Source organism: Rhea americana, unplaced genomic scaffold (genome assembly GCF_003343005.1).
Source record: "Rhea americana isolate MKP2758 unplaced genomic scaffold, rheAme1 scaffold_243, whole genome shotgun sequence".
NCBI lineage: Eukaryota > Metazoa > Chordata > Aves > Rheiformes > Rheidae > Rhea > Rhea americana.
In genome coordinates, this window is record NW_028186361.1 from 855,838 (window position 1) to 882,189 (window position 26,352).

At 44.7% G+C, this 26,352-nt stretch overlaps 1 protein-coding gene across 4 annotated transcripts; it reads left to right on the forward strand.

The window, feature by feature from the left end:
- The first annotated feature begins 227 nt into the window (after nt 1–227).
- TRAF3IP2 (TRAF3 interacting protein 2) lies at nt 228–26,336 on the forward strand. 4 transcript variants are annotated; one of them, XR_014896055.1, is made up of 10 exons: nt 228–496; nt 7,972–8,058; nt 8,283–9,044; nt 12,058–12,247; nt 14,490–14,665; nt 16,147–16,235; nt 18,072–18,140; nt 19,724–19,840; nt 20,813–20,900; nt 20,995–21,069. XR_014896055.1 is itself a non-coding variant. In XM_085306640.1 (10 exons), the coding sequence occupies exons 2-10, from the start codon at nt 8,043–8,045 to the stop codon at nt 25,872–25,874; spliced, it is 1,641 nt and encodes a 546-aa protein (XP_085162766.1). In that variant the 5' UTR covers nt 228–496; nt 7,972–8,042; the 3' UTR covers nt 25,875–26,336. The 4 variants fall into 4 exon arrangements, 3 of the variants coding, with proteins under 3 accessions (XP_085162766.1, XP_085162769.1, XP_085162768.1); XM_085306640.1 differs by lacking the exon at nt 20,813–20,900 and adding an exon at nt 25,728–26,336; XM_085306643.1 differs by lacking the exons at nt 20,813–20,900; nt 20,995–21,069 and adding an exon at nt 25,728–26,336.
- The last annotated feature ends 16 nt before the right edge of the window (nt 26,337–26,352 follow it).

The following is a 26,352-nucleotide window of genomic DNA, read 5'->3' on the forward strand; positions in this document are numbered from 1 at the left end:
ACAGTTGTCGCACATGCCACGTGGCTCTGTTTATTTATTTATTTGTCTATTTGTTGCCCCCCCCCCTTGGTAGTCTGTGTCACAGTTTAACGTTTGGGACTGAGAATATATATGTTAAAAAAAAAGAAAGAAAGAAAGAAAAGCAAAAGGAGGGGGATGGGTGTTCCAGCGATGCCCCGTAGCTCAGGGACCGCGGGCAGCTGTCCAGGGCCTCGCAACAGGAGGGGACGGAGGGGACGGAGAGGGGATGGACAGAGGCCAGCGGCTCCGCTCTCCGCTCCCGGCGCCGCCGCCGCTTGCGCCTTCCTCTTCCTGCCGCCGCCGCCGAGCCCGTTCTGCAGCTCACCTGGGAGAGGCCCAGAGGGTGTCGTAAAAGGAGGGGGGGGAAAAAAAAAAAAGAAAAAGAAATATCCGGGCGGAGGAGAGGGCCCGGCCGCGGCGGCGGAGCAGAGCGGCCGGAGGGACGCAGGCGCCGCAGCCCGTGGCTCGCCCCCAGGTAAGGGGCGCGGGGCCGCCGCTCGCCACCCGCTTTCGCGTCGTGCTCCGCCGGGCCGGGCCGGGYYGGGGGGAGGAGGGGGATTTGCTCAAGTTTCTGCTCACATTTCTTCCGCCTCCCCCCCTCCCGGYGCTGATAGACCGACTCTCACAGATGGTTGCAACATGTTTCAGGCGTTTCACTGCATTTTTTTTTTAAAAAAAAAAACGGCGCTGGGGCACCGAGGCGCCTGGTGTCGAAACGCYGGGCCCGCGTGCTTAGGCGGCCGCCCGGGGAACGCCCGCGAGCTGGGACCCATCCCTGCCRCCTCCTCGGGCACGGAGGCACCGGCCCCGCCGTGGGGGCCCCACCGTGGGGGCCTCGCCGTGGGGGCCTCGGCTCCGGGCCCTGCGCCACCATCTTGGCAGCTCCCGCTGGAGAGCGCCGGCGCGACGGCCGGCCGGGGACCGCCGGGGCCTCCTCGTGCTCGGGGAGCCGGTGGGAGCCAGGGTTTCGCTGCCAACCCCCGGCGGCCTCGGGGGGCGGTTCGGATACGCCGAGGGATGCAGCATATCCTGGTTTGGGGGGGCTGTTGGGTGYATACGGAAGTTTTATCAGCGCCAGAGATGGGTGGGAAACACCGTGCGGAAAACAAATGCGTTTTTACGATGCTTATAAATAGATACCTAAAATCTCTACAGATATTTTCCTTTTTGGTAACTGTTAGAAACGCGGCGGGGGACTCTGCCTGTGTCTGAGCAGCCCGTTTGGATGCTGGCCCAGGGTGCTGCGCTTCTAATTTCTTCCTATTTACTGCCTAGAGTCTCTGTTTTGCGTATTTCGAAGTTTCAAAGTCCCCGCTCCGCTCTGGCCTCGGCCCTCCGGTAGCCCAGCGCAGCGGCAGTAGCGAACATGGTGTTTGTCATGCAGGGAGGGCTGGACRCTTCGCCCGGCACGCGTAGACCTTGTGCTGCGGCTGCACGTAAGCGTGAGCAGGTAGTCAGTGCTGAAGAGGAAGGTTGCCTTCGTATTGTTTTTGTGCTCTTCCSCAGAAGTAGTAAAAACAAACATTACCTGTCCCAGAGAGCTTAATTAAAATTGGGACTGGGAACACGACACGGTGCCTTGGTCATCTTTGTGGAAGGTACCCGAGGGAGAGGGTAAGCGTCCGTGGTGAGAGAGAGCAGCCAAAATTCTTCGTGGTGGAGTGAAACTGCTTGGCTTGTGTTTCCTTCGCCGTGCTGTTCGGGTTACAGAGAGTTGTGTCTAATATTTCTGCAGAAAGAGCGGCACTTGCATAAGCGTACGTGTGTACCCCATCACAACAGTACTTGTTGCGGTCTCGGTGCGTGCATCCTCACGACAGCTTGCAGCTTCTGCATCCAATTATTCCCATCTTACAGATGGATATCTGCACTACAAGAGAGTTTAAATGATTCAGCCAAAGTACACAGGAACTGTTTGGAAATCAAGGAATTCTTGTCCATCCCCACCCCTTGTGATCTCAGCTTCGCCTTAATCTGCRTCCATGCTATTTCAGAAGTAACGCCATCATTTGTAAATGAAAACCCCTTCACTTGTGCGCTGCGTATGAAGGAAGCTGAGGTGCCTTTCTCATCCTAATGTTCTCCTTTTCACTAATGCACACAAATATGTTTTTAATCAAAAGAGCAAAGATATTATTCCCTCCCTCTGGAAGTGCCTGGGAGTGCAGATCTGCTCGTGTTGCAGATTTTCTTTTCTTTTTCTTCCCTGTCAGAAGTTTTCTAATCAAAAGCAGATAGTGTGTGTTTTGGGACAGTAGATCTTGACATGTCTTCATGCTGGGAAATAGAAGGAATGCCTGAAGGATTTCACAATTGACCGCAAGAAAATTGCAAAGATGGGCCTGAACCCAACACCCTTCCTCTCCCTCGCCAGCCAYGGCCTCTGTCGGATGTTTGCTAGGGGAGTTGGACCTTTGCTTTGAACTCAGATGCTCAGGCCATCTCTGTTGACCTGGAAAAGTATTCRTTCCCCACTTCCCCCTCCATTCAGTCCCTGCCCTGAAGCTTCCCAGAAGCAGCCAAAGGCAGCCCTGTGTAGGGCAAGAAGATGACACCGCTGATGGGAGCTGAGCGTCCGTGGCTGGACGTCCTGTTTGAGCAGCTGTCCCTTCAGGCTGTCTGGCAGGCAAAATGGAAGAACCTCTCTCAGCCTGGGAAGCCTTGCAAGCGAGCTGAGTCACAAGAGGCTGAGTCTCTGCCAGACAGCTCACTGAGCACCAGCCCAGCAAGGTTATTTGCTAAATTCATGCACGTTACAGGACTGCATGTATGGGCAGAGGAAGGAAGAGCAAGAGACTGGGCTGTTTAAGTAAAGGTTTCTCGGCATTTCCAAGAGCAGTTTGGGCTTGGCTACTCTGCTCCTTTAGGAAGGGCCTCTTCACCTTGTAAGCAGAAATACAAGCAAAAGCTCAAGCTGGTTATCAGTAATCTTCTGCATTTTTATGGGTGCAAGGGGCATATTAAATTCTTGGAGCTTTCTGGCAATATGATTGTATTCCTTGATATTGTAGAGTCTTTGGAAATGAGTTGGGCATAATCTACATTTTCCAGTGGTCTCAGTGCCAGAAAAAGGATCAGGATACAGATTTCTGAGGACATTTAGAAATGCTGAAGTATTCCTTTACCCTAATTCTTCAGCACTGGGGACCTAAACAAGTTATTTTTCTGGCCTATGCTTAACTATACTCGCAGGATAAGTTAAATAGAAAAGTCAAAGGAAACTGAACAAAATTCTACACCATGAGTAAAATACTGGATAATGGCCTCGATGTTGAGTCTTTTACCAAAAGCTGGGGCTCTTGGAAACAACATTCTGAAGCACTGGCTGGAGAGGGAGAATTGTTTCTGAATCATCTGTAACATTCCAGCAGCGCAGGGATTTTCTCTTGGGCATTCCCATCCAAACACGGCTGCCAACATTGCTCAAGAAGTGTTCAGGGTGTCCTGGGGTTCATTTATCCTCTCGGCTACATCTCTAGATAGAGCTCTGCTGCTGCAACAGCTTCTTCCTTCAGCCGGAGCCACTGCGAGAGGACGATGTTGAAGTCACTTCTCCTCCTTTCTAACAATGTGTCTGTTCTAACACTAAAACCTGTCCGCACCTCGGTGCCTGCTGCCTTGGCCTTGCAGAAGCAGGGGCTGTGTGTATGCATCGGAGCCCAACTCTTGTGCTGCCCAACTCTCCTGCACCAGGGTCTAAGCAAATTAAAAAAAAAAAAAAAAAAAAAAAGCCCAGAAGCTTCTGAAGGAAAAAAACCATCGGTGATGGAATCAGATTTCTCTCCTGCCTGATCGAATTATTATTGCTCAGATGTTTGGAATAGTTTTCATAATATCTGACTCATGTTACACAGGAAGGAGATAAGGCAGTCATAAATATGAAGTTGATTTAAGAGATAAAGAGGCATTTATCCTTTTAGAGGGTCAAACATAGGAAAACAATTTTTACAGTATCATAGTGTATGCCATTTGGAGAACTTGGTGGCTGGTCATTTGCAATACAGTTTAATAGTTAAAAATCTCAACAGAAATCCTTTGTCCAAAATGGAGAGTAAATACACTAAATAAATTTGGAGAAAAGAAGTCTGCCTTATTCTGTCTATGGCTTGCCTGTCATGAAGTTCATGTAGGCTGTGTAAGATACATTTCACAGATATCCAGATGTTCATAATGGGACTAAAAAAAAGGCAAAAAAAACTTTGGAGGTTGTAGTCTCCAAAGGAGCTTAGTAACCTTTAAATCCCATTTGACAACTGATGCAAAATGTGTCAAAGTCAACAGAAAGATTCCCATTTATTTCCCTGGGCTTTAAATGTGCTTTCGGTTTCTGCGCAGAAATCTATTTCTTCTCCTTGCTGGAAATGAGTCATGGTGCTGAACTGCAGGCTGTTGAGTATAGGCGGTCTGGATTCGAAGCGTTTTCAAGCATTTTGATCTGACTACTTCAGAGACCATCAAAGAAATATCAGAACATGTCAGACATTTCAAATTTGTTTCTGAAAGGCCRTGTTCAGATATTTGATAACGATTATAGCTAATGATGGGACGCTCCGACAAAATGTTTTATTGAACAGGTGGAGCTGTACCCAGTCACACCGCAGCTGAGTTTGCCCTGAAGAAATAYTAGTGAGAATTTGTCACAAGGAGCCTGTTCACCAAACCTGTTGTGTGGAGAGAGTAAGAATTTGCAATATGCTTTATGCTGCTTTAGCGACGGTCATTCACTTCCCRCAGTATATGCTGTTGGGTCAAGTCAATGGAGCAAACGGGCAGCGASAGCCACAAGTCGAGGCAGGTCTGAGCAAGCGCTTCAAAGCCAAGTGCCCTAACGGCCAGCTTTGCAAAGTGGTTTAGTTGAGCAGATATGCAAAAGGCAGCGTTTCATACCTAACCTAGCCTCCGCAGGTGCTTCTGTAAGTCTTGCAGGGGACCACTCAGGATCTTTACCTCCCGAATAGTGTAAATTTGACCTTAGGCTGTATTGTCCGGGTGAGTCACCTGACYGCACTATGGTATCATTTAAACTGTGATCTGAGCAAAGTTCCCAGGTAAATAACATTTTGCCTCTCTGCAAAGAACAGTCCAGCACGAGTCCCCGTCATAATCATTTGCTGATTATGAGAGCTCAAAGTTTTCCCTTTCCCGTCAGGAAAAACCTCAGTTATTGCTGTCACAGAGCAGTGACTCAGCTAGCAGGGCCAGTCATAGGGAAGCGGCTTAAAGGAAAAGAGCTACAAACGGGCAGGAAAGAGGCATGACGGCGGTGAGCCGACTGTCAGGATTTTCGGCCAGGGCGCTTGTAACGAAAGGAGCCAGCTTGGGACGACAGCCTGTGTTCGTGCTCACGGGGGTGTAGCTGTCAGAGCTGCAGCGTGGTCGCTACGCTGGTGCAACTAAGTGGCCCCACAGGAAAATTTACCAGCATATTTGTGCTACTGTAATTATGTCAGGAAAACTCTTCTTGTGGACATGCTTGTTATAACACAGGATATGCATTTTGAATATGTGGTAAATCTTCTGCAGAGATGGGTTTTCAGTTACACAGAGCAGGAATATTTACATGGCAGCCCAGCAGCAGCAAAGCACAGTTTTTATTTTACTTCCTAGTAAATGGTGTACGCAGAATTTTCTATGCCAGCAGTACTTTCAGTCAGGCCTCTATGTCATTTGAGCTGATCAGCATGAGTCTAAAGCCTCTTTTCTGCCATATAGCATGTGAATGCCACCTGAGATGAACATAGGGCAGCAATAGCTTGGATAATGGGAAGGCCAGATAAAATATCTATGTCTCATATGGAAGTGCTTGGGAGCTTCTGCAGCAAGAAGTTCTCCTCCACCAAGGAGAAATGTCAGAGTTGCTTTTTAGCACAGATTTCGCATGGCAGAACCCGGTGAGCCCTTATGGGGCCGATCTGTTGGGCATCCTGTGCCAAGGTCCTCAGGTTTCGGGGTTGAGGAGAGCAGCACAGGGATGGCACTGCTGTGTGAAGCCTCCATGCTGCATCTGTATCCACCATGTCCGTGTGGAAACTGCTGGGAGAAACTGCCAGCAGATAGGAGAGAGTTGACTGCAATAAGCTTTGAAAACTRGCTGCAGAGCCCCTGAAAACCTTAAGTCTTTGTCTGGGAGACGACTCTGGGCGGATTTTGGTGGCTTTATCGCATTAGTCTACAAAGACTGGAGGAACCTCCTTGCTCTCAAACAGTTACGGCTCCAGATAGGACAGTAACAAGGGCTGAGGCCCTTTGGAGAGCAGAGCCTTTGTACCATGTATGTCCCTTTGCAGCCAGCCCTTGAGAGAGCTGAACTGGATTTGCTGCCRGGCTGGACTGGGTCCTTACACTGGATTATTTTCTTCTTCTCTGCTGCAAAGCAATAATATTTGTAGGCTACTGAAAAGCAGCTGAAATGGAAATAACAAGTGCTTTATCCAGTGCACCTCAAGATTAACCAGAAAGAGCTTACCTTTCCTCCTTCSAAGGAGAAGGGGCATGTTCTTTGTGCTTACAAAAGAGCTGTGGGAGCCAAGGCAAGGGTTAGGAYGCTACTTACAGTTCTCTGCGCTCTTGCTCAAGTGTTTTGAACACTGTGCACGTTTTTCATTGGGACTTTCCGTTCAAAGTAGCGTGGATAAAGCTGAGATAAATCCTTGGATTGCCAGAAGTTCTTCAAAATTCTTGTGAATTTGCCTTTCTTTATCAGATTTTTAACTCAATTTCTGTTGTCAAGGGCCCTCTCCTACCTGGGATTTTGGCTTCTCCAGTGTGACAGATGGAAAACAGCTGGGAAAAAGATGAGCACCAGATTTCTTTCTCCATACCCCAAGGCAAGGGATAAAATCTGCTCAGAACAACTTGACCTGTATCCCTGTATCACAGGAGGAACCAAGTACAGAGATCAGCAAGCTAACGTCAAATGCRCTGATACTTTTCTGTGCCACAGCTTGGGGAGACACAGGCTCGGGTACTGAAAGCGGCACAACCTTGTCAGCCTGTCGCCGCCCCGTGCCCAACTCACGAGTTTGGCCTCGCGGCTCAGGGCAAATGAGCTTTGGCTCAGGACCGACCTGTTCCCGGTTCCCACATGAGCTCAGCTGCTCACTTGCARTCCAGCAGGCCCCGTATGAGGAGTCACACCAAAAAGAAATGAGATTTATTTTATTGCCAGAGGTAATAGGTACAGGAGGCACAGGTACAGGATAAACAGAATGCTCTGTGTAACCTTGTAACAAAGTTTGCACGTCTCATTCCCCAAAATGCTACAGCAACAGCATATAATTCATATATAATTGCTTCTATAATTCTGAACGAAGGTGGTGTAGAGGCATGATCCRTCAAGAATCATTTGACAGGACCAAATTTACTGAAAGCTCCTTTAAAAGGAAATGATAATTTTGCTGTTTGGAGCCTGCTCCAATCTGAAAATGGTGAAAAGTCCAAACAATAGCTCAGGTCTCTAAATTGTCTTTTAATTCTATACAATTTAAAATAACAACAACCATATAATAAAAGGATGGATGAACTAGTTTGACAAAATAAGCAACAATATGTGGAAACTAGCTTTAGAATCAAAATTACTCAGCTAGGGGTGGGGTGAAGTTTACATCTGAAGATCTAATATGTAGCTATTATTAGAAAGTCTGGAGTAAAATATTGTAAGTGATTGTATTCTCTGGAGTATCTCTGAACCAAATTTCCAGACCTAAATAGGCTGCTCTTTTGTCAGGTGCAAAATATTACCTAAGAGAGACAGTTCATGTGATTCTTTTTTCCCAGTCTCAGCAGGAACAGTAAGTACCAGAAATCCCATAAAAGTGTCTGCTCTGCGAAATGTGATTTCCAGAGCTCTAACCAGTGTTCTTTTTCAGTCTCTRAGATAGAGTTATTTTTGGATTATTGTCTGTGTGAAATTGTACTATGCTTACAAKCTTACTTTCTCTTGTTTTCCAGTTTGCTAGAGAATTCTGGCCTTGCAGTAAGACAGTTGACTCTCATTTCCAGTGTGACTGTAAAACTTGGAAATGGCCTCCATGTCAGGTGAGTCCAAACAGTAACTCTGTGCTACCATACTCCAGCTAACCCTCCACTTTCAGATTCAGCCAGACCTGTCTTGTTTTCTGTTTGTCTTTTTAAAAAATATAAATGCTTTTTTGATACTCTGCTCTTCAGTATTCTGGCTCACAGTCATTGAGTGATGGCTGAAGATATGTGTTTATCTGCATGGCTGTCAGTCTGCATTGTTTTTTCTGCTGCTTTTTCAGGTGCTTTTGTGAGTCGAAGCGTACCAGTTGAAGTGGATGAATCTGTGATGTGGTCCCCATTTGCCGAACATGCCTTGGAAGAGGCTTCACAATCTTCTGGTGAGCATATGGAGAATGAGGAGCCCCAGGGACCTCAAGCTGCTCAAATGCCTCAGCCCGATGCTGGACCGTCATGCCTCTGCAGAGCACCACCACATCACCAGCCTGCACTGTCCGATGTAGCAGCCGTGGAGCCAGATGGCAGGTTATGGTCAAAAAGTGCCAATGAAGATGGGCGTTTCTGTTCCCCTCATGAATCAATAGCCAGAATAGGTCCCTCCAAGGCGCTYCATTTAGCTATGGAAAAATCAGGTGGGCATTTGAGATCTCAGCTTTCAGCTGACACAGGGCACAATTCCAGTAAATCGAACAAGAGTTTGTCTGACGTTCCTGAGGATTCGCTCGAGGACAGCAGCCAAGGGAGTTTACAGCTACAACAACCCTCAGAAAACAGAGCACCAGCAGAGCTGGCAACTGTGGATACGGGGTACAATTCCCAGTCACGAGACATCATGGGCATCAGGCACTTAGAGCCCCCCTTACCTCTGGTGTCTGTGCTGAACCCCCAGGACCTTCCAGGACCCCTGATCTCCAGAGAGTATTTTGGACCTGAGCATCAGCAGCATYCTCTGTGCCAGCACTTGCCCCATCCTAACATTTCATCACAGGCTCACGGCTGCTTTAGGCACCACTGCCCAGTGGAGCAACACCCGCAGCACCCATGTAAGTGACACRGCTTACCCCCACGTGAGGTTTTCCTGGGATGTCACAGCCATCATTGCTGTACTTCCTTTACCACATGCAATTATTAGCATTTTAAAATATTTATTTGCAATCCAYTTTTCTATTTCCAGATTTAAGGGTTATGCCAGTGGACTTGCTGATGCAGAACCTCTGAGCCAGATAAAAAGTTAAAATGCTCAGTTACTCATCAGATGAAGGCTAATGCTTTTGCCTAGAAACAATCTGGTTTTGGTCACAAACTGAGTATATGCAGCCTTCTCCCTGCTGTTATTTCATATTCTAGTCATTTCCTTCCTCCTTGCATCAGTCATTCAGCAGCCTCCTATACTGATTTAATTCCTGTTGTTTTCATAGGTTTTCTTGCTCTARCTTGGATCTCCAAAGAAAGTTGAGCATTTCCTGCCAAAATCAGGATGGATGTCTACCTTTGATCTCTTTAAGTAGTGTCTACCAGCATTATGACCAAGCTAATCCAAGTATTTTATTTCTACTTGAAAAAAAAGTATGTCATCCATCATCCACATTTTTTTTTCTCTTGTTAGCTGAAATGAAAGCTCATTACTTAAAATGGACACCTCTCAGCTGCTGGCTGCTGGTGAGCATATCACTGAACGCTAACGTGACTCAGTCAATATGAGTATTTTGGCTCTTGGAGACTACGAAGCAGTTTACAGCCTGCTATTAATTAGTATTCCTTTTCAGTCACTGAGATTTTTATCTGTTATGAAGTGAGCTTTGAACATTCAACAGCAATATCATTGTTTTAATATAATTCATATTACATTAGACTCAGGAGGCCCCAACCAGTTTTGGGCTCACTTTGTAATAAAAAGCTGCAGGCCTGTTCTAATGGCCTTTTTTTTAACCTTCTGTTGACTCCACAACATTTATATTACATCTGTTTAAAGAGTTTTGTCATTCCAGTAAAGTGCTATCATTAGGCATAAGACAGAGTATCAGAGCCTCAGCTGTTGCCTCTGATCTTGGGACTTCATGTTGGGGAAAGGGCCACAGATGGACTTCCATCAGCTGGGACAGCTGAACATTCACAGAGCGTCCTCTGTTCTTCTGTTCATACCTCCTCATTTCAGCTTGGTTTAGCTTTAAGCAGAAGAAGAGTCGGTTGCACAATACCCCTCACTATTTACCTCCTCCACATGCAGCCATGGTGAGAAAGAGGGCGTTGACTGAATGAGACCATTTTGTTGTAAAGCAGGAACTCTGAAAGGCTCTCTTTAGAAAAATCACTAGTGTTTCAACCATATCCAGAGGGCAAAAAGAATAAAATAAACTCAGATGGTTGGAGCAGATTTGGTCAGGACCAAGAAGCTGGCAACTGTACTCCTGTTTCTCACATGCCTGGTGCAGCATAATTCACCTCCTGGCAGCTCCTTGCATATCAAATCATTATTCAGCAGTTGCAACCCACAACAAAGCTGGGCAGTATGTTACAACATGCCTCTCCCCGGCAATAGCAATAGTGCGGATTGTGCCCATAGGCTCTGACCTGGCTCTGGACACCTGCTGCTTGCGATACAAGAGTAAACTACATCTGAAATCAAAGCAATCCTCTCAGGAGCACTATGTGCCCAGGGACCAGTGTTTCAGACATATATATATGAGAGCTGTTCATGTCTGAGATCACGCATACCTGACCACAGTGGTTACATCTATTAAAATCCTATAGCATCAGATAGATCCCAAAGAAGCAGCCAGCCTAAAACCCCTCAAACTGAACTGAATCTTCCCAGAGCTATGCCAGTTTTCCTAGAGCTGGTCATGAAGAACACCATCAGAACCCGTATCTATGTTCGTTCTTTGCTCTCCCAGCCTCCTTTCACCTGTCCTGTTACAAATAGCTGAGAGGGAGGAAAAAACATCTCCTACAACAATCTCAAGGAACAGGATGTTGCCAACTCTCACAATTTCATCAGGAATCTCTTTGTAATTGCAGGGCTGGGAGGTCGGTTTTAAAGTACTGTCTCCTAGAGTTGGCTGGTTTCATTAAAGCTTTTCATCTCTTAAAACATATATATATATAGCCCTTGTGGCTGCTAGGAAGAGGAAAGTATGACCCCAAAGTAGCTAAAAGAATTTAAAAAAACCAATCTAGGAAAAAAGGAGTATTTGAGTACTGCAGCTTTCGGAGCCAGCTCGTAACACCATAATCACACAGTGCTCAAGCTAGTAAGCCCTGCCAGTCTGGACTTTGATCTCTGCACAACAGCTTGTAAGTGAGCAGAGCTGCTGCCTAATGACAACTGCAAGCAGAAAGACTGAAAAAAAATAGTTTTTCCTGTCTGGGAAACCAGCAGCCTAGATTGCCTTCTTTTTCAGCTTACGCCAACAGTTCCACCATACATTAGTTATTAAACAGCACTCGATGCCAATGACAGTAAGATTTTTTAGAACTGCTTAAGCTGAATTCTCACTTCAGGCTTCCCCTGCAGCCTCCTGGATGGCAACAGGACCAGCAGCAAGGCCTTAAAAGGTCAGCTAGGCAGAAAATTCATACAGCGAGAAGTAACAAACCAAGAGATTATTTTTTCTCTTTTCATTTACAGTAATCTCAGTCTGTTTAGCCTTAGCGTTGCAAACTGATTCGGTCCAGGTTTTTTCATCTGCTTTCATGAGAATGTTAGGATGATTCATTTTCTCAAGTTATTGCCAAAAAGWAATTAAAAAAAATACTGAGGCATGTTAAGTACAGGGACAAAGCAGCCCTCAATATTTAACTGTCAGTTATCCCAACAGTCCAACCCACAGTGGGAAGCTGAACCATATTGTATGTGAAAGGGAAATAGGAAACTTCAGACTGTAAAAGCTTTCCTTAATGTTGTTTCTTTCAAGCTAAGCATCCTGCAAATGCCTCAAAACTGCTGCAGTTTTCCCTAGAAATAACGGAAGACGTGCCTGGGAACTGATAAACCTAAACTGAGGCAAAAATATATTGCTTGAAATGATAGTTGCTATTATTGTCTCACCCTCCTAGATGGCAGAAGTCCTTACCAACATTTTGCACATACATCTCAGCCACTTCCTCCTGTTCCTGGACCATGCATGAGAGTTATCTGTCCGGCCCAGCAAGTCATCCCAAATTACTCTAACCTTCGCACCCCTAAAGGCACTGGAGACCGACTGCCTCAGAGGCCGTGCTCCTCCCCTGCCCATCCGCGATTCCCGTAAGTATGCTTCCAGGGAGCTATGTGCCGTGGGAGCTCCTATAGTAATGTTTTACGGGCTTTTAACCAATAATTCTAAAGCTTTGCAATGTTAGGATACCTGGCTTGCTGGAGGATATGTGAAGTGTGGGGTAGTTTTATTTATTTGCTATTTTACATGCAGCAGGGGCCTGACCTTACCCTGAGGAACTTCAAAGCCAGTTACCTGATATGTTGCTGCAGCACGTCCTGAAATGCACACATTAAGAAAGATAAATACTTAAAGGTTAAAGGGATGAGGGGTTGAAAATATCTCAGCTGAAACCTTAGAGCTGTCCTGTTTGAGAGGAAAGGTCAATTCAGCGGTTCACTGCGGTCTCCGGCTTTACAGTGCACCCGCCTCGGACTCCTCAGTCTCTGGCATTCAGTGATTTCCTCCTTATCTCTTCTGCAGCACACAGGAAAATGGAGGAAATCTTGCCTGTCGCTGATGTATCTCTACATTGCAGCATTTTCTAGGATTGCTCATGTAGTAATAGAACATCTCACGTCTAGCACTTTTCCTCTGGGGCTTTTTGCCTATTTTTCAAAGATTAATTTGATCCTTTCTGTTAAAAACATGTTATTAACAAATGGGAGACATTATCTATGCAGGGCTTTCTCAAGGCTTATTTGCCTGAAGTCAGATTGAAACTGCAGGTATTTAGCACATCTGAACAGCTGACCATTTTTATTGAAGTGCCAAAAGATTGGTAAAGGTGCTAAATGTAGAGGCATCTGTGTTTGAAAATGTTCGCTTAAGTGACACAGCCCTGGCAGAAAACTGAGACAACAGGCAGAACTAGCAACATAAGGGGGCAGCTGACAGAATCATTGTGCTCATGAAAGCCTATGGGCTGTAGCAAAAAAGTAACATTAAGATAAGGCAGTAGCTGCAGTAGAGAGAGCTGCATTGAAGAGTTTGAAAGCACAGAAACACTGAAAAGTAGTTGGTATCCTTGGAATTAGTAAAATTCAAAACCAGACTCCTAATATTTGACATATTTGTTGTATAAGATGAAGTTTTGGGAAGATCTGTAAATTAACCACAGGGTAATTTTGTGGCCTTTGATGAGGTGTATGTTGCTTTTCTCTGTATTTTCCTCTTCTAAAAGACATTCATAATAGCCAAGATCTATCCTGTGGCTGAGTTACTGCTGTTTGCATGCTGATTCCAGGAACAGCAGTTATATGTTGGCAGTATTTGCCTATAGAGTATTTTGTAACAGAAAACATCTGTACCAAAATGAATAAACCAAATCTTAATGTGACAACAGAAAACATGCTGTGACCAGACTGTCATCATTCACTTAAGAAAGGCATAGGAAAAAAGAGTGCGCTTGATTGACTAAATATCACTGCTGTGTGGAGAAAAGCTCTCAGAGAAACCTAGTGCTCGTCCAGCGATTCAGCCCCACAGATTCAGATCACACTTCATTGAAAAGTCTGCACAAATTGCCCTTCTTGTTGGCTCAAACTGCAAACCCAAWGTACACTAAGAACAGAACTGCTAAGCGGCCTAAAATTATCCCTTTCTCTCTGTCTGTTTTAAAGGTAGAGCAGACATTATGCAAGGTAACTGCAGGTCCAGAGCCCCACTGGCTCTGCTGTTGCTGGTCCAGAGTCTTTCCCTTCAGCAAAACCTGCACTTTTGTCCAAAAGTGGAGACACTTCCAGTCATGGCAGAGTGTACAGTGGGGACTGGGAGTCCCCATATCCCATTTTCCTCTAGAAAGTAGCTTCCATCTTTGAACTACGTCTCCTGGGCGGCACAGGACATCTCCAGGGTTGTCATGCCTTGAATGACCGAGTCACCATGGAGCGCTCTTTACATGGTGGGAACAGATTACCCAGGTGCCACTCCGGTCAAGTGCATGTGTAACCACATCCACGGCACAGCATTATTTCTCACTCAGAAATGTTCTTCACTTCTGCTAATTGCAAATTGAGCAGCTTTCAGCTCTGAGATGCATTTACTTCCTGTGGCTAATGTTGCTTCTGCAATAAATTGTGTCTTGTGGTAGACTATCACCCAGGTAGCAACAAGGCTCAGTTCAAAGGGTGCTGTAATAGCTAAAAATAAATGCCAAGCAGTTTTTTAATAATTTTTTGCAGTTAATATACAGATGAAGTTCTTAATGTGCTTTTAAAACAACAACAACAAAACAAAGAATTTTACTTGAAAACAAATGTTTTTAAAATCCCCACTTGCTTTTCTTTCTAGAAACCAGTTATATAACCAACTACCTAATGGTCAGCTACCCCCCAAAGCACGTGGACTGGATGAAGCATGCTGTTGTCCATCTGATAATGCTCCCTTTCCAGCTGCTGTCCCAAGACCTCTTAGCAATCCTGCAGCCAAGGGAACTCTGAAAACGAGCAATTTACCCGAGGAGTTGCGTAAGTTGTTAGCAAATTTGTTCTGTGCAAGGTTTTACAGAGCAGCCTGACAGCTTTAGGTGGGAAAGCTCAGAGGGCTGGGGGGAGGCACAACCACATCAAGACACAAAGTCAACAAGAAAAGAAAATGCAAAATGTCATCACATCTGTAGGGTGTGGGTGCTCATGTTTGGCGGAACAGAATTATTCTCTTGAATCTTGAAAAGATAATTGTCATTAATTACTTGTTATTTTGTTTACAAAAAATAAATACTGCTAAGATTGTTTTCATGACTCCTTGCTAAACAGTGTGTCCCTTTGATGCAGGCGGCACTGAAGCTTACAGTAAAAGATAATAACACTAATAACAAASAAAGCCCTTGGGATAAAGTGTTTCTGCCTGTCCCAAACCAGACAAAAATGTCAGGTCTTGACTTCAGTTTCTCCCTGAACTGGTCAGAGAAGAGGGCTTTCAGCAGGGAGCCTGCGGTGTGCGCTGAGGGCAGCACAGGCGCTGGCAGAGCCGCTCTTCCTGTTGTCGGGACCTTTGGCACCAGCCATAGCGAAAGGCTGTTCCTGCAAGGGGCAAGAGCCTTTCTAAACAGTCTCACCCTTCAACTCTCATGGGAAAGTTATGTGTTGAAAAAGCTGGCTTCCTTTTAAATGCTGTACTGGCTAGCGAGTGAGATACACTGTTGCTGAGATCCCTCCACATCTCTCTTCAGGTTTTAATTTATCTTTTAATCTTGCACATTACCTTTCAAAGTCCCACGCTGCAGCTTTCCATCCTGAAGAGTAAGTTGTGACACCTGATAGCACTCTTGGATATGCCCTACTTTATCAGTTAGCATGGACTAGATGCAGGAATTACTGGCTAAATGTGCGTGGTTTGTGGTATGCAGCCAGCTGGATTAGATTAACCATCTGGCTTCTTCTGACCTATGAATCTACGATTCTTTAATGAGTATGAAAACTCCTTCCACAATGGTGGGAGCAGTCAAAGACGCTGTTGTCCTCAGCTGCCCATCCTGCGCCTCGCAGGAGGCTGCTGCTGCTGTATGGGGGAGGCAGTACAGAGGATGTGCAAGGGCTCCTTGGCCAGCATGGCTCTCAGCCTGAGGAGGGAGGCTTAGGAGGACACTGTGCTGGTTTCAGCGGGTGCATATGTTGCCAGTGTGGGGTGAGGGCAGTATTGCCTATGCTATCGGGCTGGGGAAAAGCTCTGGCAGTGGGGCAGCGTGGGCAACTGAGCGACGTTGCCCTCTTCAGCTTCTGCAGGTGTGGTTGCTGGCAGCAAGTATGTAGGAGCTTAAATCTAGATTGCTGGACAGGGAGTTGAGTTCACCCCCAAGCCACTGCACTACCCCGCATTCATTTCATAAATAAGCAAAAGAGGTGTGGGCAGGACCCATTACACAGTGGAAAATGAGAGTTAAGGAAGTCTAGCTCTCTGCATTGCTTGTTTTAATGCATCACATATTCATATGGATTCTCCCTCCTAGGCAAGGTCTTTATAACCTATTCTGTGGACACAGCCGTGGAGGTCATGAAATTTGTGAACTTCCTGCTTGTAAATGGCTTTCAAACTGCTGTAAGTATTCCTTCTGGGAAAAAAAATGATTTTCAACCAGGGGAGAAAAGAGACCTTTTTTAAAAAAGAAGCGGAGAGCACACATATTCTATCAAATGTTTATTTCTGTATCGCTGCATTGCAGATTAAGTAAGATACAAATGGCATGAACTAGGCTTTGGATTTAAAAGTTGTAAGTTAAATGATTTGACTTTTCATTTGCTCATATTTTTAAGTGAATTTTATACTTTGAAATGGGCTTTAATAATGACCCTGAAAAATTCTGTTTAGTGACACCAGGTACCAGACAGGCAATAGTATGAGTTTTCATGAGCTATTCTATTAATGCTGCCTCATATTTAATCTGCAATATTAAAAAAAAGGTCAGTTTTCATGATCATCCCATCCTAGCTTCTTTTCTGAGATGCTGTTACATTGCTGGTTCTTCAGATATGAATACTTTCCTACTAAAGATTGATCTAAACCCAATGTATTTCACATAGTTAATGAAACAGGCTATCTCATGGTTTCATTTGGTTTATTATACTTTTTAAAGGGATTCAAAAATCACTGGCCTGAAAAGGTCAATGTCCTACTGTCTAATCCCATAAGCTATTCAGATTTTCATTTAACTCCACATACGTTTGCTTCATCACAACCGCCCTTTCTAAGGGAACCATCCACAGAGGCTCTAAGATTCAGTGTTCATCAAAATCTTGATTCATRTTTTCCTATTTCAAGCGCATATGCTATCTGACCCCTCAACCTTCATTCTTTGGCTTCAGTTCAGGAAAGCATTTAAGCAAGTGGCTATCATTAAACCGAATGAGACTCAGTGGGAGTTTAGCACATGCTTATTTATTTTCCTGAATCAAAGACTTTTTCCAGAGCCTGGAATTATGCTTCTCTCTAGCAGTTCTGTACTACATACGACCAATTCATAAGAAATCTATGAACAGCATAGAGGTACAGAGTAGAAGACTACTAGAAGGCTCATTAAGAGCACCTTTGTGGACAGACAACTCATGGAGGAGAATGCCACAGAATAATATACCTACTAAAGTGCCCCCAAAATGGGGAAAAAAATATAGTCTTTATTTTTGGAAAGGGGAAAAAGAAAGACTTGAAACAGGAACACGACTCATCTGTCAAAAGCCTGGAGAAGTTAATACTTACTCCGCTGGCCAGGTCACTGACTGCCAGTTTCTTGGCTTACAGACAGTGCAGGGAAGTGAGTGGTGTTGATCATATTCAGTCCTGTGAGGTCCTCCACCTCTCTCCTCTCACTGAAGGTTGCTTTGCTGCTTCCAGGATCAGTGACTTGGCTGACTTCCCACCACATACCCTGAAAAGTTAGTGTAAGATGAAGCTAAAATTTGACACGTAGTATATACTCTTGCAGCCAGAAAATTTTCTGATGCAACCATTTGGGGTCAGCTATACAAACAGAGGAGGCGGGCAGCTGTCCACCTTCCTGAAACATTAATGGAAGCAAAAAAGCTGGTTTGTAAATGCTGAATATTTAATGTTCACCAGCAGCAATTGTCTCCTGTTCCAACCAGCAAAAATGCCTGGGGGGCTCAGAGCTGTCAGGGCAGGACAGCAAGAACAGTCAGCTGCATAGGAGCCTAGAGGTGCTTGTGTAGCAGACTGCCTCCGGCTCTGGGTAGCGCCCGTCTTGCTCAATTCTGGAGCACAGAGAAATGGGGTGATATTGCGCATGCGCATGCACACGTGGGCGTGTGATGTTTCTTTTCAAACTAGGGAAAAGTGATGGCATCTGGGAACCCTTCCAGAGCCATGAACTGGGAAGAAAAGGCAAAAGGACACTAACCACAGACTTTCATTCTCCTGCAGATTGATATATTTGAGGACACGGTACGAGGCATTGACATCATTAAGTGGATGGAACGCTACCTAAGTGATGTATGTAAAGACAATTTAACCTTGTTCCCCGACAGAGGTGACCTGAGGAAAACTGTTAAATTATTCAAATAGCAATGGGAGCAGAATCAAAATGCAAGCTATGCCCTCCCCTGCCCCTACGGAAATGATAGAGGCTTGAGATAGAAGATATAACCAAATCTCACTCACTTCTGCTTCATATGATCCCAAAAATCTTTCTTAAAGAAATGAAGTGCTAATCTGGCCCTTCCTGCCAAATTCMAGTGTGGCTGTTAAATTCAGCCTGAAACTGCCATTGGACAAGTTGTTCATCAATCTCATTTTTCAATAGTGTGTGTTTTTACCTAGGCACATTTTTTTAAAAAAAAGATAACCATGTTTCATCCCAAGCTGCATAATAGCGGTTAATGTCTGTCCTGCTTCTCACCTGTAGCTTCTATGTTGCTATCTAAAATACTGATGGGTCCTTCTCTGACTGAYCCCCTGGACATGCCTGTCTTCCTCCATTGACTGTGGAGGCAGTTTCTACCTTTCCATGCACAAGCAAGGAGGGACTGCTTGGACACAAGCAGGGGGACGTGTGCATGCCTCTGCAAACCCTCAACATCTGTAAGTGCTTACACGCACGTCAGGCACAAGCAAAAGCAATCCTGTAGTATGTTAAGTCAGAGCAAGGGATAATGGTTCCTTACAGTTTTTGACCCTGTGATGGGGCAAATTCCCTTGCTAATGCACAGAAGGAAAGAGTTAATTAGGTGCCAGGCTGACTATAAGCCACATACTTGGAAGCCTTACACAGCCTGATGTGGCAGAGATAAAAGACAGGCCCTAACTAAATGCTAAACGCTAAATAGGAGGCTTTACTCTGCTGAATCTCTTCACTGGCCCAGCATTAAGGAGGAGAGAGATTTCCCAGATAKGAAGGATGGCCGTGGAAACCCGAGATCAGCCTCGGCCGGGATTAAACAGGCCACAGGCAGGATCCTAGCTGTAGCTGCAGGGCAAGGAGCACTGCCTTCGGCCCGGCCAAGGCAAGGTGGGACAGAGCTGGCAGGTTACCCGTAACCCAGCCCAGGCCATCTCCAACGACCCCCAGCTCTACAGAGTCATCTGTCCTCTCACCCCTAAGGAGATCAGCAATAACCATTTGCACCCCTGCTGCTGAAAGCCCTGGATGTAGTTTCTGCAGACAACAGCCTTTAGCGTCTTTGTGTGTAAAAGCCACGAAGGGTTAAATAGATGCACTTTTACATAAGCTGTTGGAAAACATTTAGGTCTGAATTTGAAGATAGGTTTCCTGTGTATGTACATATGCACTCTACACTGATAAAAAGTAGCTTTTTATTAGAGGGATTCCAACTGCAAACTGGTAGCTGTTAATATATCTCTTGACATTTAGATATTCTATATTGTGAGATCTCCAGAAATAAAGAGGAAAACGAGTGTACGAGTTCCCTTGTATTTCCTGCCAGAATGAATGAGATCCTCTCATGTTTGCCAAGAACATAAAGATCACTTAAAATACAAACTGGCAGATTTCCGATCTGCCTCTACCAAACATGCTGCACTTCCCAATTTCATAAAAGTGCTTTTCTCCCTAACAGAAGACGGTGATGATAATCATAGCAATCAGTCCAAAATACAAACAGGATGTGGAAGGGGCTGAATCCCAGCTGGACAGGGATGAACATGGCTTACATACTAAATACATCCACAGGATGGTAAGCAAGGACGTGCATTTGCTGTTTTACAAAGACTCTGTCTCTTCTTCTCAAAAGACAAATCTGTCTCCAAATGGCAGGTTCTGTGCTTTGTTTTCACTAATCCCCATAGTTAAACACCCCCCTTTGGAATTCATTAATCCTCCCTCTCATCAGCTCCGTATGCTCATTAACATCTGCTAAGAGGTTCAAGAAAGAAAAATCCTATTAAACATGCTCATCTTATTCCTCCATATTCTTTATTATCCTATGTTTTTTCCCTCCTTCACCTTTCTGAGCCCTTGTTGYGTAGCCCATAGCACAATCTTATCTAATGCTGCCTGACTGCTCCTTATAAACCAGTCCCCATCACTTCAGCCACCCTGTAACTGAAGTCCTCTTTTGGGGCAGCAATAAAGCTGGCTGAAACATGGAATTGGAAAGCTAGAGGTGAGAGCTGCGGAGGAGGGGACTCCTGGGGACACAGGGTGGCAGGGGCCCGGGGGTCATGGAGGCCTTTCTCTGCAGTCAGCCCCAGTGTGGACATTTAGCCCTGGAGAGCCCACAGAACCATGAAACTCATTGTTTCTCCCTCGGTTCTCAGTTTGTCCCATTTCTCACTCCATAACCTGCCAAATCCCAGAGTTTAATCCTTTAGCTAAACTTCTCAGAAACTGTGGCCAACACACAAGCTCTCAGCAGCTTGCTGCGCTCTGCACTACTCCATCAAAGCCCATGATGCAGTCAGCCTGCATCTCTGGGACGTGGGGACAGGTTGGACTATGGGGTTCTGGCTCGGATGCTGTGCTGGCCTCCAGCTGAAACTTTTCACCCTACTGGAGACTGAACTGGGGCCTTAGTCGAGTCAGGCTTCATCGGCTCTAGAGGGATTTCATGGGACTGCAACTGCAGCTAAAACCACAATTCTTTCATACTGAAGAACTGTAAATGCTCAAGAAATGTTGACAAATCTTTCCTGTATCCTCTCTGTAGTAAAGAAGAATCAGATAAGTGGCCAAACAAAATGATACCCAGAGTCCACCAGCAATAGATCAAATCACTTAACAGAAGAACAGTTTAAGTAAGCAATGAATGTTTTTATGCATAGGAGTCAGATGCATGTACAGAAAAATTAACATTAATCACAATAAATATGGCAATTTGTTCTATTCTAGATGCAGATTGAGTTTATACAACAAGGAAGTATGAACTTCAGATTTATCCCTGTGCTTTTTCCAAATGCTAAAAAGGTAACATAACGAGGGTATATGTTTGTTACATAATTAAGCATGTATCATTTTGATCACAGTGCAGCAGTGAAATTTTGAAGATCAAAACCTCAATTTCTCAGTGCATATTAGCCCACTACTAATATTCTAAGCTACATTTTACATGAAAAGTTTACAGTTTTATGTACAAATAATATGAAAAAACCACCCACGATATAAGTATCAGGACATAAATGTATTTTTGATGATGAATATATAACTAAGACTCAAATTGTCTTGAGCACTGAAAGAATTTAAATGGAGAGAGACAATCTATCAAGCATCTTTTTTATATTAACCCTTTTATAATTTTATCCAGATGTTACATTGATGAGTGTGATGGGAGAGATTTATGACTGATGTGAAGTAAGGATCTAGAAGGGGGTGGGTTGAGAATATAAAAATAAAGAGGGCAATAAATACTAAAGTACTGTGCCATTGCTTGAACTTTGATGAGCTCATCAAAGGCAAACTATAAGGTTTTTTAGGACTTGCAATTTCATCTACCCTTCTTATTGGTTTTGAGGATTCATTTGAAAATAAGTAATACAATTGAATCCCTTACCTTTCTTACTCATGCTGGTAGAATCTCTTGGATTTTTATAAGGCCAGAAAAGGTAAATGGCCTCATTTTTCATTGGATAATTGCATTCTTCCCTCAAATGTAGAATGGACATACTATGTTCATACTCACTTTTCATCGTTAAATGCTGTGTGCACTGTTTGGTAGCTGTCATGTTACACTTAGGTACAGCTGCATTTTGGAAGAGGATGGAAAGATTCTTTATATTTACTTGGGTGCMGATAGTTTGTAAACTAAGTTAACGTTTAAACAACTCTATCAATGTTTTGCAGGGCTATTAAGTCCCACAGCACTTGATTTTAGTGCAAAGAAGTTCTTTATTTAGGCACTGATTTAGTAGCAGTTCAGAAACTTGAAAACATGTCCCTGCCTTTGTAAAATATGTGAGATTCTTTGGAATGAATGGTACCTATGGTATTTTCAGCCAGTCTTTAAGCTCGAGCAGGGACAGAGGGCAGACCTGCTCCTAACTCTGGGGACTCCTTGAGCACTTACTGTGCAAACAGACCTTAGAGCCTGCGGCCATTTGGCACATAAAACGTTAAAACCAACGCAGGGATGCAGAGAGAAAGGGCATAGCAGGCACTATACATTTCTTTGGGCCTTGTGGCAAACACAAGAAAAATAAACTTACATTAATTTTTGCTAAACTATGTGTATCAAAAGACTATTTAGCACATAACAGCAGTTCGCAGACAGTGATTTATAAGGAATTTCCAGGGTTGGTTTATTCAGCTGCTCTTATCAAAGCATCCGTCTCCAAGTAGCCTTCCTGCTGATTGCTGTGTAGTCCTGATCTCCCTTGAGTTTTTTGAGAGGTGCCTTTCTCATCTAAATTACACAGATGAGCATTTCCTATTGCTGTTAAGGTTTGCTCTTTCTTCGCACATTTCTTTAGTATATCATCAACCTTCACCAGTTTGGTTAATGATAATATAACTGAGGATATCACAGGTGAAAGGAGAGTGCCAGACCCAGGGAGGCTGGGGCAAGTTGCAGTAATGAAGCCTTCAGGCAGTCAGAGGAGAGGAGGTATCAGTACCTGCAAAACTCACACCTATTCCAGGGATGCAAATATGACGTATCTGTAAAACGGGATGATGTAGGCAGGCAATTTGTCTTTTTTACACTGGCCTTTTCTGTGTGTGTTCAAGTACTACTGTAGCTGCTCTGGAAAAGTTCGAGGTAAGGTATGGAAGGTTTCATTTGGGGACATGGATGCTAGAGCATTAATCCCATCTGAATAAAGCACTACTGGTATTTGAAAGTAAGTTGACCTCCAAGGAAAAATGATCTATGTTGTCCAAATAATGAGAGGAAAAACATGACACAGAGTTACAGTGGAACCGGCATTTCCAGCCTCAAATTGTACACCGATAAAGGAAACCTGGGTCTTCCTGGGTCAAGGCTTGCAYCAAGTCTGTCAACAGCAATGTGTCCTCCTGATCTGGTCACGCGACGAGGGAAGCATTGTTCAGCTGTGATTGCCCCAAGATGTTTGCTATCACTCCTCTGCTGGAGGTTTCCTCCGGCACAGCTGAGCCAGCAGGAGGGATGACGTGAGCGGGGTCTGTGCCAAGGCAGCCCGGCTAGCTCAAACCACGCTCCGCAAACGCRGCCCTGCCCTTTGCGCTAACACGCTCTGTCGTATTCCCATTACAGTCCTGAAAGTTATCAAATGCTTTCCGTATGGTGTGCTGAATTTCCTCCCTACTTACAGATATGGAACTGGATTTAAAAGATTTAAAAGGGCTGGAACCGTTTTCCCACTACCCCTATCTGGTATGACACACAGTCTGTGTCACATGGTGAGAAAAAGGCCACAGCTCTACCAAGTCTCCTTCTCACTTTCTCCACACCCCTCAGGGTCAAAATAGCACCTCCAATAGTCACCTCTTGTGCCTACACACCTCCTCAATTTAAAACTGTTACCAAACTCGACTAGCATGCAGGTGCTTTTTTTGCAGCAATAYTGTTAATGAAGATACTAAATAAAAYGGGCCTCAGGACCAGTTCTGGAACAGACACCTAACACCTACTTCTGAGTGTGTAGTACTGCTGTCAGGAGACACCCACTTGCCTACTACATATTTCTTACACTAATTTCTGTCTTTTCTATCTTACCTAATCATTTCCCATGTGGACCCATATCAAATACTTTGCTGAAATCCAGACAGACCGGGTCTACTGCATTTCCTTTCTCCAAAAAATGTATTTTCTTATCAAAGACAGATAAAGGATTGGTTTGGTAAACGCATGCTGTATTCTTATCGCGCTGCCTCCTGTGGCTCTTAACAACATTTATTAAAGAARCAATTTTTATGTGTTAAGGGTATGTGTGACTGCAAGTGTGTGCATGTGCATGCAAACATACTTGTCTGTTCCTTTCTTTCTTCCAGTAACTTTTGAATCTCTTGGCCAATTTAAAACAACTTTGTGAAAGGAGTAAAGTTAACAAAGATTAAAATCCATTCCTTTGAGATTAGTGAAAACAGACATGCAGGCAGAGGCAAGAAATCTTATTCATGCTCCTAGCCAAGGAAATGCTGCAGGACYAACATTTTAAATCCTCCACTTTGTGAAGACCCTTCACCGAAGCCCATGCCTTCTTGGCCACTGCTGCTCACCAAGCTGCTTGTTCAAAAGCCTTACATGCTATGTAGGTGAGAATCCCAGGTCTGTAGATAGCAGGGTTGCTCACCTCCTTCTTATACATAAATACTGCAAATCTAACCAAGTGGCAGCACCAGTTAACGCAACCAGCTCTCTGAGCAGTGGAGACGAGCAGCCTGGATCCTGCAGCTGTACAGGCCCCTGAGAAGAGCACCAGCTGGAGAGGCACAAGGCTTGGGAATGAAAGATTTGGACTGTAGCTAGGTTGTTTGCTGGCAGGTAGGAAATGTGCTGCCCATGCCAGGGCATCCCCCGGCAGGGTGCCAGAGYCATGGTATTATGCCAGCAGCTGTCTCCCCTGGCTAGTGCCACTGGCTTGACAGGGACTGTGCCGCTCCTAACTGGAATCACCTTTGGTAAAATGTTGCCCTGTTAAACAAGAGGGCCAGGGAGCAAGTGCTGGACATCCTGGCTGCTCACACTGCTTACCTGATAGCTCACTTCTGGCTTTGTTCTGGCTTCTCCAACGAGAGCGCACCACAAAAAAATTCTCCATCTCTGTGGTGGGCAAGAACTGGGTGGTTTTGGCCAAGGATCTGTCTCTGACTCTATTTTATTAGTGGTGTGAATATAGCTCTTCTCCCCTACAAGCCGTGGCTGTCAGAAAGGAGACCTCCCCAAGGCTTTGAGAACATGCAAGCTGAGCAGGCTCCTTTCCTTCAGACTGTTCCTCTTCCTCACTGTCCTATGCCAGAGAGGTCGCAGATTTGTTATGTTGACAGGCATTGGTAAGTCTTTCTGAATGGCTGCATCTTCTCCAGGACATGGGGGCTAGTGTGTGTTTGACCCATTGATCTGCAGGTGCAACAGCCTCACCTTGAGCTCAGCACCAGCCTCAGCCTCCTGCTCATGAGGTGACCAGYGGGCACTGCACTTGGTGAAGGAAGGTGCAAGGGAGAGGAGAGATGGGCTCCCRGAAGGAGAAATCATTCCCTGTGGTCCTGCTTTCTCCCTACAGAGTCTTGTCTCAAGGCTGAACATGTGCGAGGAGTCTTCAGCAGCTGCTGTGGGGGAGACACAGGTTGCAGCCTTTCCCTGGTAGGGGCTGAAGTGTCTCCCTTCCCTCTTCAGTATTTATTTTCACAAGCCTTTAGATGCCTATCTTTGAGATCCAAATTCCTTTGAAACATGGTTGAAATTAGCCAACATGATGGCAGCGAGAGAAAGAGAGACAGACAAGCTGTGAGATCATACTAAGTTCATTTCTTTAGGAACCCAAATACAATTTTGAAGCCAAATTAAAATTTCTTCTTGTTGTTACAGGAAATGTCTAGAACAGACAAAATGAATGCTTGCTTGGCAGAGTTTAATGGAATCTGCAAGGTTCTGGTATAGATTCAGTGGGATTTATGAGATTTCAATTTTTTTTCCCCTCATTTTTCAGGAACATGTGCCTACCTGGCTGCAGAACACGCACATTTATAACTGGCCAAAGAATAAGAAGAACATCCTTCTGCGGTTGCTGAGGGAGGAGGAATATGTTGCCCCTCCAATAGGACCTTTACCAACACTCCAGGTTGTGCCATTATGAACGTTATTACTTAAAGTGCACAACAAGCAGTTGTTAAAAGGGTTGTTCTTGGCAGGGAGCCAACACTCTTCCAGATGGCTCTTTCTGATGATAGAAGACACTCTTTCTGCTAAAGGAATTAGTTGTCCTGGGTAACTCAGGCTCAGCTTGTTCTCAGCCATGTTACACCTCTCTTGCTGAAGCTAATGGGCAGAACTCCTTTCTCTAGATTTTTAAACAAGCTTCAACTGGAAAGAATATCCACTTTTATTTTATTTTAACATCTGTTTTTAACATACTCCTTTATTAGTCAATACAGCAAACAAATACCAGAAATAATGTTGCAATAAATGTAAAATAAAAATTACATCCTCCTTTTTGCTCAGGGTTTCTTTACAGATATTCCTGCCTTGTACAGCATTATCAAACAGTTAATTTGTGTATGCACTACTAAATATATTTACCTTTTCTAAGGCCACTTTATGTATTGCGTCGGTTT